General features: G+C 43.3%; 1 protein-coding gene across 1 annotated transcript in view; it reads left to right on the top strand.

The window, feature by feature from the left end:
* ankdd1a (ankyrin repeat and death domain containing 1A) overlaps positions 1-13,503 on the top strand; it is a 19,999-nt gene extending 6,496 nt beyond the window's left edge. Inside the window, exons 4-16 of the mRNA XM_037697653.1 lie at positions 747-845; positions 921-1,025; positions 1,146-1,244; positions 4,247-4,345; positions 4,826-4,924; positions 5,018-5,116; positions 9,826-9,828; positions 10,299-10,397; positions 10,521-10,619; positions 11,119-11,214; positions 12,522-12,723; positions 12,874-13,005; positions 13,172-13,503. Of these exons, the coding sequence (XP_037553581.1) occupies positions 747-845; positions 921-1,025; positions 1,146-1,244; positions 4,247-4,345; positions 4,826-4,924; positions 5,018-5,116; positions 9,826-9,828; positions 10,299-10,397; positions 10,521-10,619; positions 11,119-11,214; positions 12,522-12,723; positions 12,874-13,005; positions 13,172-13,233 (1,293 nt within the window). The 3' untranslated portion in view covers positions 13,234-13,503. The remainder of the gene's footprint in view (positions 1-746; positions 846-920; positions 1,026-1,145; positions 1,245-4,246; positions 4,346-4,825; positions 4,925-5,017; positions 5,117-9,825; positions 9,829-10,298; positions 10,398-10,520; positions 10,620-11,118; positions 11,215-12,521; positions 12,724-12,873; positions 13,006-13,171) is intronic.
* The last annotated feature ends 3,876 nt before the right edge of the window (positions 13,504-17,379 follow it).

Here is a 17,379-nt window from a genome sequence, read left to right as displayed (position 1 = left end):
AAATATTCCTCAGCCCCCCCAAGCTAAATTCTTCTGGAGTCCAGGTCTGAGCTGAAAGAAGAATAAGATCTATGAAACCACCTAAGTTGTAGCCATTTTTGTTTTTGCTAAGCTCAATCAGCTGTGGCAGCCATCTTGATTTGGATTGACTCCAAAAAGTAATTCGTTACAGATGTGCATCCACTTATTTAAAAATTCATTAAAACAGAAATGGAAATATTTGACTGACACAACAGAAAATATTCCAAAACAAGATGCTCTGAATGAGTAATACTGTATATAATTTTAGGCACTTTCACAAAATAGTGGTCTTTGCAGCAAAGTGGCTGCAGAGCCAGTCCCTCTTTAGGCTTTCTGAAAAAATACAACTGGAGACTCGTCTTGGTTAACTGTAAGCTGGTGCTGTGATGCACCTTTTTCCTATGAAGCTTAAAGATTTGGACACAATGTTAATCTAAATTAAAAAAAATGAGCTTGCTGAAACTTCAGCCACTCAGAAATATACTGTGAAAAACAGAAATGGCCTCCTACTGTACCATAACATATTTTAAAATGTCTTGTATTCAAACATAAATAATTACAATAAATAAAAAGATAAATAAAGCTGTGGCTGCTGGTGACAAATTCACATTATCTCAGTCACTTTTCTAACCCACAGCTGAAAAACTGGATATTCTGCTTTGTGCACTGCTGCGATCAGTTTCTTCTCTGTGTAACAGAATCTCATTGTAAATATTTGCCCATAGTTTGGCATGAACGCTCTGCTTTTGGCCTCCTGGTTTGGTCACCTGAAGATCCTGCAGATCCTGGTTTCCTGTGGAGCCAAAGCCAGCTGTGAAAATATAGTAAGAGCTCTATGATTTTTATCAGATCGGTGGTTAATGTCAGGCTAATTGTGTGTGTGTGTGTGTGTGTGTTAGAATGGACTGAGTGTGCTGCACTGTGCTGCACAGAGAGGCCACACTAAAGTGTTGGAGTTCATTGTGGAGAACCTGGAGGAGATCAGCTTGGATAGCGTTGATAAGGTGATGCTGTTTTATCCCAATACAATCAACGCTGCCTTAAATAAAATTAGACATGAGTCAGTTATGAGTGTGTGAGAGCAGTGGCACCTGTGTGTAATCTGCTGTTGTGTCTCTAAGCAGTTAGAGAAGACGGCACTACACCTTGCTGCTGAACACGGACAGCTGGAGGCGGTGGAGTTTCTTATTGGAGCAGGTTGCAAGCATGCTTTGAAGGACAAGGTAGGAGCACACACACAATCACATCTGCAACTTCTCTCCTGAAAATAGTGTTTGCCATAAAAATGAACACCCACTTCATGTAAAGTAGGTCTCCTCCAGTGATGAACAGGGAGCTCCTCTTTAGGTAATACATTTTGAGCAAAACCACTAAACCACTCCCCTGATTGTGAAGCAATACCACACATGCATGGTTGCAGGAGGCTTCACAGGACTCATGGTAGCGCTCAACTTTTCTTCTCTGGCCAGTCATTTTTCCAGATGTCCCAAACAGAAGGGAAGGGGGCTTCATTACCCCTGTCCTCTGCAGTCCAATCCCTATACTTCCTACAGAGCATCGGTTTGTCCTTGATGTTTGTGTTACAGAGAAGTGGCATCTTTGCTGCTCTTCTTGACACCAAGCCATCCTCCAAAAGCCTTCTTCTCACTGTGTGTTACTCACATCTGCCCTCTGCTATTCCTGAGCAAACTCTGCACTGGTGGTGACTCGATCTCGTAGCTGAATCCTTTAAGAGACGGTCCTGACACTTGCTTGACTTTCTTGGGCACCCTGAAGCGTTCTTCACTGCAACTGAACCAGTCTCCATGAGGTTCTTTTTTTCATTCAACCTTTAGACTGGTTAATCCCATTGAGCCTCGGGGACTCATTTACAAGAGAGACAAAGAGTGATGACAACAGTGGACAACAACGACAACAATAGACAATCATAAAATAGGCATACAAATTTAAGTGTCTCTTTTTTTTTACAAATCAAAACAAAATAGCAACCAAAAGGACAATCAAGAGTAGTAGTAGCAAAAAACAGCTAAATTATAAGGCGATATAGAAAACTAAAAACAGGAACATGTCTGCATTGGTCCCTGCCAGGAGTCCAACAGATGTTTAAAGCCACTTAGAGAGATCAAAGTCGAGAGCTTCAGGTCTTTTTGTAAGATATTCCAGGAAACAGGAGCGGAGTAGGAGAAGGCCTTTTTGCCAAGTTCAGTCCTCACTGAGGGAACACTGCAGGTAATAACGTCCTGAGAGCGTACGCTGTAGCTGCACTCACGCAGAGACATGTAGGAGGAGATGTATGAAGGCAACAGACCAAGAAGTGATTTAAAGATGAAACTGTACCAGTGAGAGAGTCTGCGTGAAGTTAATGATGTCCAGTTAACCAGTGAATACAGGGTGCAGTGGTGGGTACGATAATCACAGCCAGTTATGAATCTTAGTGCACCATGATAGACAGCATCCAACATCTGCAGGGTTCTTGTAGGAGCGTTCATGTAAATAATGTCACCGTAATCAATGGAGGGAAGGAAGGTCACAGATACAAGGTGTTTCCTAGCATTCAGAGTTAAACAGGATCTGTTTCTGAAAAAGAAACCCAGTTTAACTTTCAGTTTCCTTATTACGTTTTCCACGTGAAGCTTAAAAGAGAGATGCGAGTCAACCAAGATACCCAAATATTTATAGGAATCAACAAACTCAATAGGGACACCATTTGAGGTTAAAATCTGAGGAAGAACTGCTGGGACCAACTTCCTGTTTGAAAAAAAAAAGCATCCCTTTGGTTTTATTGGCATTTAGGACAAGTTTGAGACGGAGCAAGTCTGACTGGATGATGTCATAGGTGGATTGCAAAAGCTGGAAAGCTTTTTCAACAGTTTTAGCTCGACAATAAACAACTGTGTCATCAGCATAGAAATGTATGGATGTATCAGGGATGTTTTGACCTACATTACCTATGTAGATTATAAAGAGGGTGGGTCCTAAGACTGAGCCTTGTGGACCACCATTGTTGACTGTTAAATAACTGGAGGAAGTACCATTATGTTGAACACATTGCCTTCGATCTGAAAGATAGTTAGAGAATCAACCAATGGTGTGTTCTGAGAAACTAATTTCTGAGAGCTTATGACACAAGATGTTATGATCCACAGTGTCAAAAACTTTAGACAGGTCTAAGAAAAGTGCAGCACAATAATCCTTAGCATCCAGTGCTTCAACAACGTCATTAAGAACCTTCAGTGAAGCAGTGGTTGTGCTGTGTTGTTTCCTGAAACCAGATTGATGTGGAGGTAAGATGTTAAATGAGTCCAGGTAATTTTTGATTTGAGAGTTTATCAGTTTTTCTAGAACCTTTGCTAAAATGCAGAGTTTAGAGATTGGTCGATAGTTGTTCAGTGAGGTGGGGTCTCCTCCCTTCAACAAAGGAAGAACAAAGGCTGTTTTCCAAGCGTTTGGGATGGAGTTTTGTCTTATATACAGGTTAAAGATGTGGGTCACCAGTACTTGATGATTTGATAAACTGTTGATTGCAGTGTTATCCTACAAGCAGCATTGTTACAATTCATCAGATCACTCTTCATAATCCAGAGTTAATACAAATTGCCACCATGAAAACTGAGGCTGCAAATTTTGTGAAAACCAAAATTTGTGCCATTCTCTAAACTTTTGGCCACGAGTAGAGCCTAAGTACTAGAAGTTCAGGTAGTTTTCTACTCACTTTCAGGTCAAACTGGAATCTTGTCCTCAGCAAACAAATGGTCAGTCAGATTAAAAAACTAATGTGACTACCTTCACACTATTAACATCCACGTTTTGTTCCATGTGCTTTTGGTAAATATTTGTCTTGACATGTTTTTTTAATCAGACAGCAGAAAGCACACCCAAGTTTGTTCACGTCTTTGTTTTATTAGCTACATGCAAATATTCAACAAAAAAATGACAAGTGCTGACATTTCGGAGACATTCTTTTTTCGTTTGCTCAGTGTTGCACAGATCATATGGAGTCAGTCTGTCGGTGTCCTTGTGGTTGGTGCGTGTTGACCTTCAAGGCCTCATCTCTCTGCTGAGTCTTTTAAAAGTTGCCTTGCAGCTGCACTTGTATTTTTTTATATATAATTTTTTTTTTGCATCTGAGCAAAAATAACACCTCCCACATGCAGTACAGGAAGCTGACTAAAAACTGACTTTTGGTTGTCATATCTTGGTCTGTGTTGTTGTGGCTACACCACAGGCGGAGAACACTGCCATGCATCTAGCTGCAAAGGGGGGGCACACCCAAGTCCTGCAGAGGATCCTCGAGGTGGGAGCTAATGTGGATGAGAGGAATATAGTAAGTCATCCATTATCTTCTTCCTGTTTGAATCACTGGTGCTCATATCCATCAGTCAGTTTGTGAGAGGTGGGGGACACCTTAATTTGATCAATTACATTTAGTCACTTCAACTAGTTCCTGACAGTGTTTAAGGGAAAACATGGAGTTTTTTTAATGCTGCCAGAAGTCTGACTCCTCAGTCAGAAACACAGGGATTGTCCTTCTTGACTTTTACGTTTTTTGCTGCATACCTGCTTAGAGCAAAATCAACAAATCAAGCAAGAGGGCGGCTGTGTTTTATTGATTTTACCAAATGTGCCTCACCCCCACCCCATAATACACACATCACATCATCTGCAGCAGTTGGACTCATGAAAAGCTGCAAAAAGTCCAAAGGCATGTGCTGTGACTGTGTGACTAAAGTGTGGCCATGTCTACTGTCTGAATAAAATCTAATGATTTTGTGGACCTCTGTTAAAAGCTTGTGCCATGTTTTAGGATGGAGCGACAGCTTTACACCTGGCTGCTGATGGAGGTCACCTTGATTGTGTGAAACTGCTGCTGGAGTCTGGCTGGGATGTAAATGCACAAACTAATGTATGTCTGCTCATTCAAACTGCTTCTATTTGGCTAAAAACCTGCGAGGTGGCAGAGTTGTTTACTTCTTTGACCATTTTTTTTTGTGTGCAGAGGAACATGAGCGCTCTACATTTTGTTGCCCAGCATGGCTTCGACAGAGTGGCCCACTTGCTGCTGGAGGCTAGAATCAATATCAATGCTCTAGACAATGTAAGCTGTTTTTCTGAAAAATAGTTTTAATTTGTTGTAGATGTTATTATGCTTCATAGCATTTTGAAATTGTGGACATATTTTACAAAGCATTAATCACATATGAACAAAGAAAATTAACAGAATTCAGACTAGAAGGCCCCCAGATATTTTTAAACATTGCCACACAGGAGCTGTTAATCTTCTTCTGAACTGTAGCATCTCTGAGAACCCCTCTTTGGATATAGGCTTCTTGGTTCCGTATATCAATCCACAGACCTCAAAGATAAATTGGCTGAGCTTGCATGACAGTCGGATCAGAGCACCCACTCTTTTGTCTTCACTCAGCTGAATTACACAATACACTCTGTGTACATGGTTCCTCCATTGTTCATCTTCTGAGGGTACCCTAAACTGTCATGTAAATATTCAGATTTATGTATACAGTAGTCCCTCACTACTTCACGGTTCAACTTTTGCGGACTTGCTCTTTTATGGTTTTTCAAAGTAAGATTGTACATGACACACAATTGGCTGATTGATGGATGAGCTGCACAATCGGCATTGACTTTTTTTTTTTATGAATTATTTAAAATTATTTAGCACCTGCTGCACCTGTGTGCAGCCCACAGGTGCAGGGTGAAGCTCCCTCCTGCAGCATGTCATGATCTCCGCTCTGCTGTGGAGAAGTGGGCGTGGCCGAAAGCGTTGGCAGGTGGCAGAGAGCGGAGATCATGACATGCTGTGCTCTCTTAATTCAATTCAGTTTATTTATATAGCGCCAAGTCACAGAGCGTTTAGAGTTTAGACACATTGTTTAGAATATTGCAAGAGTGTGGGAAGGGTTTAAAATGCCTTAATATACTGTATATATAAATACTAAAATAAACTACTACTTACTACTTGTACTACTACAATAGTCCCACGTTTATTGCGGGGGATCCGTATCCTGAAGCCCCGCGATAAGTGAAAAATCACAAAGTAGGAATAGTAGTACAAGTACCGTATTTTCCAGCGGATAAGTTGCACCTTTTTGCCTAATTTGTATACCCTGTGACTTATATGGCAAAGCGACTTATGGATTTTTCCTCATATTAATAACCCAATTTTTGACTGAGTCATGACCGTTCTCCTTCCTTCTGACATGAACACTATCTTTTTTGGCCACTAGAGGTGCTAGAGGGCGCTCTAGGCTTCTGACAACTACCGGTAGGCTCCAAAACCCACTAAAACCCTGCCAGCCCACCAAAAACGTCACTCATTTAATTTGGAGAGAGAAGAGAGACAACATACTGGTTCAGTCATCAAATATTATTTATCAAACAGAAAAAAATGCCACTAAAGAGGAAGTCCTTCTCTGCAGATTTCAAGCTGCAGGTTATAAAGTCCGCTGCCGAACATGGAAACCTGGCAGCTGATCACCACTTCGGGTTGATTGAGAAGTTGGCTCGGAATTGAAGGAAGGCAGCGGTCACGTTAACGGCCCTGAAAAGATCTAAGAGGGCGACTCGTGGGTGCAAGGCGAGATGGCCAGCTATGGAGGAGAGGGTGAAGACTTGGGTGGTGCAGAAACGTGCCGCTGGCAGAGGGCTGTCGATGGTGCAGCTCGGTCTCCATGCGATGGCTGTAGCTAAGGAGATAGACATCGTTGAGTTCATTGGAGGACCGTCCTGGTGTTTCCGCTTCATGCGTCGGCACCATCTGTCCGTCACAGCGCAGACGACCTTGTGCCAGAAGCTGCCTGTGGACTTCACAGAGAAAGTGGAGAGTTTCCGCGCCTTTGTGAAGAGGCAGGTAGACGAGCACAACATCTCTCCTGACCACCTGATCAATATGGACGAAGTTCTGTTGACTTTCAACATTCCCATGCGACGGAGTGTGGCGGAGAAAGGAGAGAAATCAGTGAACATCCTCACCACGGGGCACGAGAAGTCCCATTTCACTGTGGTGCTGGCGTGCTGCGGTGATGGATCCAAGCTGCCACCCATGGTAATATTTAAAAGAAAAACAATGCCAAAGGAGAAGTTCCCCTACCGCGTACCGGTGGCCATAAATCAGAAGGAGTGGATGGACCAGGCGATGATGGGTGTGTGACAGTCCAGATGTTACACCAAACGGCCCGACAGATTTTTTAAGACACACAAATCTCTGCTCATCATGGACAGTATGCGCACACACATTACGCCCCAGTTTAAAGACAAAACAAAAACTTGTAACTTCTTACCTGCCATTATCCCTGGAAGGTTTACAAAAATCCTCCAGCCTCTTGACATCTCTGTTAACCGGAACTTTAAAGCTGCCCTGCGTCGCCTGTGAGAGGAGTGGATGGTGAGCGGAGAGCACAGCTTCACTGCCACCGATCGGATGCACCACGCCACATTCCAACAGGTCCTCGGCTGGATTGACAAAGCGTGGACCTCAGTGAGCAAAGAGACGATCCAGTCGGGGTTCAGGAAGGCTGGAATATCAGCTGGAGCTGAGGACTCTGACAGCCCCGGGGAGGAAGAGGAGGACGAGGCACCGCTTCATCTCCCTCAGGAGTTAGCAGAACTCTTTGCCAGTGACACAGAGGACAAAGAATTTGAAGGATTCAAATGAAAAAACAAAACAAAAAAACAAATAAACTGGTGTTTCTTTTATTATTTATGGCTGGGTGGGCTTGTAATGTTAAAGCCGCTTCATTTCGCCATGTTTTGACCATTAACATTGACATCACATGCCACGAAGTTGCTGGAGAGGCTGGTCCTGAAGCACGTCAGATCTGTGGTGGAATCATACCTGGACCCCCTCCAGTTTGCATACCAGCCACGCATTGGAGTTGATGACGCCATCATCTACCTGCTGCACAGAGCCTGCATGCACCTGGACAGGGCAGGCAGCAGAGTAAGAGTCATGGTCTTTGACTTTTCCAGTGTTTTTAACACCATAAGACCTGCTCTACTCTGCAGTAAGCTCCGGGACATGCAGGTGAACGACTCACTGGTCACCTGGATCGGAGACTACCTCACAAGTCGGCTACAGTATGTGAGGCTGCAGAACACCTCGGACACTATACTGAGCAGCACAGGGGCTCCTCAGGGGACGGTCCTTTAACCTTTTCTGTTCACCCTCTACACCTCAGACTTCAGGTACAACTCACAATCCTGCATCTGCAGAAGTTCTCTGATGACTCTGCCATTGTGGGCTGCATCACTTGTGACCAGGAAGCTGAATACAGAGGTGTGGTGGACAGAACCACTGCAACTCAACGTTGGAAAAACTAAAGAGCTGCAGGTGGACTACAGGAAGAATATCACCCCCCCCCCCCCCCCCATCAACATCAAGGGTACAGGTAGACACTGTGGACTGCTACAAGTATCTGGGGGTCCACTTAGACAATAAACTGGACTGGACAGCTAACACCAATGCCCTGTATGAGAAAGGCCAGAGTCGCCTTTTTCTTCTGAGGAGATTCAGGTCCTTTAACATCTGCAGGACCATGCTGCAGATGTTTTACCACTCAGTGGTCTCCAGCATCTTCTACACTGTGGTGTGCTGGGGCAGCAGGGTGAATAAAGCTGATGCCAACAGACTTGATAAACTCATCAAGAGAGCTGGTTCAGTTCTGGGAGTGGACCTGCAGTCTCTGACAGAGGTGTCTGAGCAGAGGATGCTGAGGAAACTGATCCAGATCCTGAACGACACGTCACACCCCCTGCATGACACCCAGGACTCTTACTGCAGCACCTTCAGTCGTAGACTGAGACCACCGAGGTGCTCCACAGAACGCCACAGGAAGTCCTTCAAACTTTTTAACTCCTCCCCCTTTCTACACATAGGATAATAAAATGAATCATGCACCACAATAAACACTTTAATGTTTCTGTCTGCACCTGTTTAGAACTTAATTGTTGGCACTTTTATATTCTCTTGCTATTTATTTATTTTTTTTTAATATTATGTTATGTTTATATCTTGTGAGTCTTGTTTACGTTCCTTTGTACTGAAACTCTGGCACAATAATTTCCTGCAGGATCAATAAAGATCTTATCTTAAAGTGCATTTTTTAAGGAATAATTCAACTGAGACACACCTTTACTATAATGATGAGCAAACAAATAATTTATTATAAGTGTTAATCTGGTTAAAGTCCTCCTGAGCGGCTGTCATTTTAGCAACAAAGCAATTTTAGGCACAACACCGGCCCACATTTCCGGGCTGTCAACTGTGGCACGTAACAAATGCGTCACGTCAGCGGTGATACGGCGAAGTGACGTATAAATAGATTTTTCAAAATTATTAGACATATTTGGACAGATGCGACTTATAGGGCGGTGCAACAAATATATATATATATATTATATATAAATCACAAACTTTTAAAAAAATTTAAATATATATATATATATAAAGGTGTTTTAAACCCTTCCCACGCTCTTGCAATATTCTGAACAATGTTTCTAAGCTCTAAACGCTGTAAAAGAGCACAGCATGTCATGATCTCAGCTCCCTGCCTCTGCTGCTCTTTGCCACCTGCAAGCACTCTTGGCCACGCCCACTTCCTCGCTCTGCACAGCGGAGCTGTAGGAGGAAGTCTATCCTGCAGTGTGGGCTGCACAAAGATGCAGTAGGTGCTAAATAATTTAAAATAATTTATTTTAAATAAAACTTCCATGCTGATCGTGCGGCTCATTCTTCAAACAGACAATTGTGTGTCATGTCCAGTTTTATTTTGAAAAACTGCGATAGAGCAAGTCCGCAATAAACGAACCATGAAGTAGCAAGGGACTACTGTGTTCCTACTTCGTGGTTTTTCACTTATCGTGGGGGGGGGGGGGGGGGGCTGAGAACAGAACCCCAAGTGATAAATGAGGGACTACTGTACTCGTATCATAATTTCTTTATTTTCTTAGAAAGCCCTTTGTGTTCTTGTCCAGCTGTACTTCTCTGCAGCTTTACACCTTTATAGCTGTTCAGCTGCTCCTGAGCGTGCCTGAAAATAAGGGGCTGTTTTAGCTGTTGTGGCTTCTAAAATGTGAAATTACATGCCTTTGTAGGTTCAGATTTACAGCATTTATTGCACCTGTTTACTAAATTCTGAACAAACAGAGCACAATATTAAAATTGCTTATAATTTAGAGGAAACAGAAACAATTTGAAGCCATTGGGGCATGTATGTTTTGTTATGGCCTCTTGTAACGTCAGCATTTTGTTTTGACTAAAGCAACATGTGACGGCGCTCCACCTGGCTGTGTTCAACAACCACTCACAGCTTGTTCGGCTGCTTGTAGATGCTGAGTGTGACCTGGATGTGCCTGACCGTGTGAGTATGAGCTGATTTACAACACAGAGCAGAAAGGCTGAAACAAAAACTCCTGTAATAAATCCCAACTAACCCTGTGAGTAAGAAACATGTCAGTAACCCTGAGTGTGTTGTGGCTCACAGAGGCAGCAGACTGCACTGCACATCGCAGCAGAGAACGGCTGGCAGGACCTGGCTGAGAGGATGCTGATTTGTGGCGTTAACCTCAATCTGACTGACAAGGTACCACATCTCCAATTTTACCTGTGACTTGTGATGAGCTGTTTCAAGCTGAAACTCCAGCACATGTATCAAAACAATTCAGCGTTTCGCTTCTCATCCGAGGAGCTTCCTCAATTCAAAGAAACAAGAAGTGTGGGATTCAAGTTATAAAGCTTAGTTGTTCTGAAAGGCTGAACGTCCAGTTGTTTTGTTTTCAACTATTTATTTATTTATTTATTTTTTAATTCATTTCAGATTGGAGTTCAAGCTGCTTTTTACCATTTTGGCCACTAGATGTCGCCATTTTACAAAACAAGGTTTTTTAAATTTTGGATCAAATCAGTTCACAACAAGTCTCTAAAGTCCCAGTGCAGAAACACAAAACACTTCCAATATTGTAGGAGTTTAATTTAAAATCCAGCCATTCAGTTTTCTCTGCTATAAAGATTATTATTTTTAATTCTGTCACAACTTTTCTGCTTGTTCAACATAAAGTGTTTTTCTGACTTAATTTTCACAGCAGGGGAAGACGAGTCTGGAAGTTGCAGCAAGAGCGAACCACATCATCCTGGTGGACATGATCATCAAAGCTGACCGATTTTATAAATGGGAGAAGGTGAGTGTGGGCGGAGTCACAGAGATTCAAATGGAGGACAGTTATTTAACAGATTAGCAATAAACTTTTGTCTTCTCCTATTAAACTAAAAAACACGTTCACATCATTATACTGCCTCCGCTGTGCCGTTCCATGATGAGATTGGGATTTTGCACATGTAGTGTTTTTACCTCTGGAGTCTGCCTAAGGCTTACTGATGAACTTCAAATATGCTGATTTTTTTTATTAATTTATTTTTTTGAAGAAGGCTTTTTCACTTCCACTCTTCCTCACAGTCCATTGGGCCTACACATCACCCTGTTGTGGAGTTTTGTACAACTGTTGGCCTCAATGTTACCTCAGTGTATGCTCTCTGGTTTTTGGTTTTCTACCACTTCTAGGCAGCTTCGCTTTGATGCGTTTGTCTTTTAGTTTCTTAAAAATTAATTTAATGCTGCTCTATCAGATAATAAGGGTCCCCACTTTTTTATTATTTGACACTAACCTGTACTTCTCCATAAAATGTTCCCTGACTTGTCTGTAGGATGTTTTTGTCCTCTAAGTAGGTCTCAAAACATAACCACTTTAATTCTAGATTGTAACACAATAAAATAATAAAATGGCTTTAATAATTTGACAGAGCATAATATCAGAGTCAGAGATTCTTTATTGTCGTTCGCGGGTGGAGCAAAATTATGTACACAGGGTCCCAGTTATATCCAACAATAAAAATGTAAAAGAGAAACAATGATAACATCTAAGCTATGAACTAAGAACAACTAAAAATACACTAAGCACTAAGAGTAATATGTGTCCACTGTTGATTCACTGAGCTCAATGAACCCAAGAGTTATATTCTGACTGCAAGAACTTCAAGGAACATTTAGAGCCATGAACATTACGGTTTAACATTACAGTATTTCCTATAAAGTGAACTTGCTCTATCGTGGTTTTTCAAAATAAGAGTGGACATGACACACAATTGGCTGATTGATGGATGAGCTGCACGATCGGCATGAAATTTTTATTTAAAATAAATCATTTTTAAATTATTTAGCACCTGCTGCGCATTTGTGCAGCCCACACTGCAGGATAAACTTCTTGCTGCAGCTGATCAGCTGTTCTCAGTGCTGAGCAGAGAAGTGGGCGTGGCCAAGAGTGCTTGCAGGTAGCAAAGAGCAGAGGAGGCAGAGAGCTGAAATCAAGACATTCTGTGCTCCACTTTGCGGTTTTTCACGTATCGCGGGGCTTCAGGGTACAGATCCCCTGTGATAAACGAGCGACTACTGTACTTTAATCTAAAAGTCAGCTGTCTATGTTGAATTCAGGATGACGCAGGCAGAAAACAGGAATCCTCTGTGTGCAGACCTCTGAGCTTCAAACAGGACCATGATCCTGAAACCCAGCACCTCCGCTCGGTCCTGTGGAGCCTGGCCACCAAGCACCTCTGTCGTGGAGAATGGAAGCTTCTGGCTCAACACTGGGGCTTCAGCGACGCACACATTCGAGCTATAGAGCAGCAGTGGACAGGTGAGCTGTGCTGTTGCAGGATTTAGACTGTTTATATAGAAAAGGTTAAAGATTGTGTGTTTGAGTAACAAGAAGCCAGCACGAGGTTCTTGCCCCTTTAATTGACGTTGACAATTGAATGTAACTGTTGCACCTGTTAATTTTGAACAGGCGTGAAAAGCTTCAAGGAGCACGGCCACCGCATGCTGTTAATCTGGCTTCATGGAGTGGTGATGGCAGGAGAGAACCCCATCAAAGGTCTCTACGAAGGCATGGTGGAAATCTGCAGGACTGACTTGGCAGGTGAGTTGAGCTGGAACTTATTTTTCAGGTTATTAGTTGAAAAGTAAGGGTGTGGTTAGGCTCTATGCAAAAACCAACTGTGTGTGGTTGTGGGTTTTTTTTGTGTCCTCTCGTCTGCTCAATGGCTGGAGTAATCACTTTTTTGTTGCTTTTGTTAATTATTCAGAGTCCATCCGGCAGAAGGCAAACGCAGAAACCAGCTCTCCCAAAATCTGCTCGACGATGTGATCAGTGCTGACAATATCTGTCAGTCAGAGCTGACGGCTGAACTGAGTCCATAAAGTCCCGTGCTAATCTGTTTACTTGTTCACACTGTGACGTAACAGGTTTTTGTCAGGCTTAGGGGAAATAGAGGCTGTGAATTAGTGAAAATGTACTGTATTCTAAAGTTTTACATTTTCTCCTTCTAAATATTCCAAATTAAAACATTTGCTGACATTCTTTGTGTACAGTTTGTCTGAATACAAACTGTATGTTTGATTAATACATTTTGAAGCAGGGGAAATACAATATTCCAAATGTATTTTGTATCAATACAAACCAAAGTAACTTCAGACATTTATGATGTAGGTTTGAATAAACCCAGAACTACCGTTCGGTATCAGTGAAGCTCGTGCTGGTTAAGGCAAGGGGTAGTGGTCTGCAGTATCTGTCTTGGCTACTTCAGGGTGTGGTTTTACATTAACTTGTTAGAATTTAAAAGATTACTCTATGTATTTAAGGTAGAAAATGTTGCTCTAAAATCTTTGCTGGACTTTTCTTCATACCATCACAAACGTGGAAATGAGCTTTGGCTGGCGCTCTATCCCAAACCCATACAATCACAGAATCTGATATTGTACTTCTCGTTAAAGACCATCTGAATGCTTACTTTGCATTTGTTTCAGAGCATTAATTTCTTCCTAAAAGAATCTGGAACATTGAAGTTTTAAAGTTTTGCAACACTATTAAAGTTTCCAAAAGTCATTAATTAGCTGCTGATAAATGAGTGACAATCTGAAGGTATTGTATTCTCTGCCTGAATTAATGCTGCTTTTGAAACAAATACTGTTTTCAGTTAATGTTTGAAAGAAAAAAGAACCTTGTTTTAAGCCTCAAATTATCTTGGTCTCACATCTTTTGTAATGTGTTGCAGACCTAAAATGCAGGAACAAATGTGTTTTGGCAAATTAAATCAAGCTTATGAAATGCAGCATGAAGCATCAAGACTTCATGCTATTTGTAATGAAACAGATGCCAAAACGATTGTTGGAGTTTTTATGCTTTTGTATTTTTAATGTATCCCAACAACTTTTTCTGACCTAGGGTTGTATAGTTATCTGGTTCAATGCATGAGCCATTTGTTGATACAAATATAAAACTACTGTGCATAAACACTGTATGCTTCTTTTTCTGAATGCATGTTTTTGAAATTTTTTAGAAATATTTTATAAGCTGGTGTAAATTACCATAGAATTGCTGGTTTTTCATGTAGCAAAAACGTACAGCCTCCCCCCCCCCCCAGTATTGTGTGTGATACATTTAGGTATGTGCTGAAGTATTTCAGTGAAATGACAAATTGAACATAGGTGCACTTTAGAAGATGTTTTGTGTCCCAAAATCTACTCTGTGATGAACTTGTTTTAGGATTTTGCCCTCCAGCAGCTGAGGTTGAAATCATATGTTAAGCTGTAAGTTTTGGTTTTATGAATGGAAAAACATCCATCTAATTCTGATCCAGATTCAAATCTAGTTCCACCTAATCTAATTATAATGCAGTCCAACTGGTTTTGTTACAAAATGTGGTTTTCATTAAATGTCAGAGAAGAATGGAGCGTGAGATTCACAGACTGATCAGGGCCGCTTCCGTAGTACTGCAAACACTGCCGGTTTGTTGTGGTGAAGAGGGAGCTGAGCTGTTCGGTCTACGTTCCTGCACTCACTGACAGTCACAAACTCTAGACGGAGACTGAAAGACCAGGATCATGGACTCTCCCTAAGACAGGGTGAGAAGTTCAGTTATTCCGTAGAGCTGCTGCTCCTCCACATTGAAAGAGGCCAGTTGAGGTGATTCAAGCATCTGGTAATGCCATCTTGATGTCTCTTGAGGGAAGTGTTCTGGACATGTCCAACTGACTGGAAATGCCTTATGCCCCTATTCCATAGCCGTTTTTCAGCTCCTTTTGACTCGGCTTGGTACGATGCAGCTCGGCACACGTTACTTTTCCATATGCACTTCAGTACCGGTTCTGTAGGCGGGGTCCAGAATCCAACTCGCCTTACCAGCTGGTGTCGGCAGCACTCCATTAAGCTATTTACTAGGGATGGGGCCGATCCAGTATCGATACCAGCATAATTTACGTATCGGATTATTCCGATCCAACCTGCAGAGATTTCCGACCCATGATGCATGTCTGTGTCTGATGAAACTTCTCATGTGATTCCCTGACAGCTGCTCTGCACGTTGGCTTCAAACTATGGAATAGATTTCCTGAATGGAGGCGTGTCTCATGAACCCAGAGTAATGAGACCCACCCCACATTCAGGAAATCCATTTCATAGTTTGCAGCCAGCTACAAGGTGAGGACTGAGTTAGCAGCACTGTGGCTAACAGCTAACCAACTTTTCATCGAAACATGTCCGCTGTGTGGAAGTATTTTACACTAGAAACACCACAAAGCAAGACAGCAACGTGCAATGTCTGCAGAGCCAAAGTACCACATTAAACCGCAGTAAAGTTAGTTTTACTTTGGACATTCGAGCTCTGTGGCTTCAGCGGTTCACTCCTTTCGCTCAACCCGAAGCAGGCAGCCCGACCCCGGCCAGCCGCACCCAATCCGCCCTGCTCAGTCTGCCCGTCTCGGACGAAGGGCAGATCGAGCGCAGCTGACCGAAATCAAACTGCCTGCTTCAGTCTAAACGAGACAAACACACCGCTGAAGCCACAAAGCTCAAATGTTTACCGGGAAGTTGCCAAACTTCATGATAATTAACGACCATTCGCTATAAGCTGTAGAAAACGAAGGATTTTGCAGCTTGATGCTTGTAGCCAAGATATAGTTCTATTTTGTGTAAGCTACGCCCTTTAAAAGCTGTCGCTATTGGTTTTACCCACGCGCCAAACACTGAAAACTTCTAGTCCACGCCCACCTGCTGTGTGGACCCCACCCGTTTCGTTATAAATTGCAACTGGACCGGAGCTCAACTCCCGTTTTTCTTCAGCCAACGCTAAGAACACTACTTCTACGAAACAATAATAGAAAGAAAAGTTGAAGAATGATGACTTCAATTAAGAAATCGAAGACCATCCGTCTGTGCTCCGCGTGCCAGACAGGCTACAGCTTATCGACGGACCAGCACGTCGTTTGTGAAAGCTGCCTGGGAGCTGACCACGCTTGGCAAGCTTTGGATCCGCTCTTCTCTTGTCCAGCCTGTAAACTTTTTTCGGCTGAGGAGAAGCAACGCCAGTGTGAGCTCTTCTCCTCTGAGGAGGTTGAGTTTCAACTGAGGGGGGACTGTTCGCTTGAGGAATTTTTTAACTCCCTGGACACGGAGTTCTCAAACACGTCCCCCTCTGAAGCTGAAACAGCTAGCAGCCGCGCTCCATCCTGCCTTACAGGAGGTTTGGAGCTGGTGTTGCCCTTGAGCCCCCAGGGGTCGTGCACCACTCTGCTCCATGAGCTCCCGGAGATAATCGGGAGGTCAGCGAGAGCCCGCGACCTGGAAGTGCCCAAACCGGCGACCCCGGCCACATCGACCTTTCTGGCTGGAAGGTTTGCCGCCCAGCACATTGGACACCGGGACCCGGTCTGGCCCTGTTTTCTGGCTGTGTCTGCCCTCCTCCTGGGTTCAGCCAAAAATCCCTTAAAACTGAGGGCTCCGGTCACCTCCTACGCAGCCATCACCAAAGCCAAAGGGCTCACAGACCAGGGTTTTCCCACCTTCCCTCCCCTAGAACCCAGTTTGTCGGCTGTTTTCGAGGTGAGAGCAGTGAAATACGTTGGCCGACGTATCACCCCGCCATCCTCCGGTGACCAGCTCACCGCAAAGCTGACTGACAGAATCCATCAGTGCTCATCGCAGGTGGGAGCAGCAACCAACAACATCGCTATGTTAGCCCTTAGCATAGCTAAAGAGACGAAGGAACCAAACCCGTCCTCCGCAGATTTGGACCCGATCAACACGGCTGCGGACACGATCACCAACCTGTGTGCGGTGCTTGCAGTGTGCTTCGCCCGCATCTCATCCTGGGCAACGTTGCTGCAGAGACAGATGTGGTTGAAACCGTCTCCGTCCATCCCAGAAGATGTTAAAAAAGAACTCCTGGAAGGTCCTGTGTCCTCAGATGGCCTCTTCGGACCTCATTTTCAGTCGGTCCTGAACCAACTGCAGTCC

Source organism: Nematolebias whitei, chromosome 2 (assembly GCF_014905685.2).
Source record: "Nematolebias whitei isolate Nwh7 chromosome 2, NemWhi1, whole genome shotgun sequence".
Lineage (NCBI taxonomy): Eukaryota > Metazoa > Chordata > Actinopteri > Cyprinodontiformes > Rivulidae > Nematolebias > Nematolebias whitei.
This window is presented reverse-complemented; position numbering and strand designations above follow the sequence as displayed.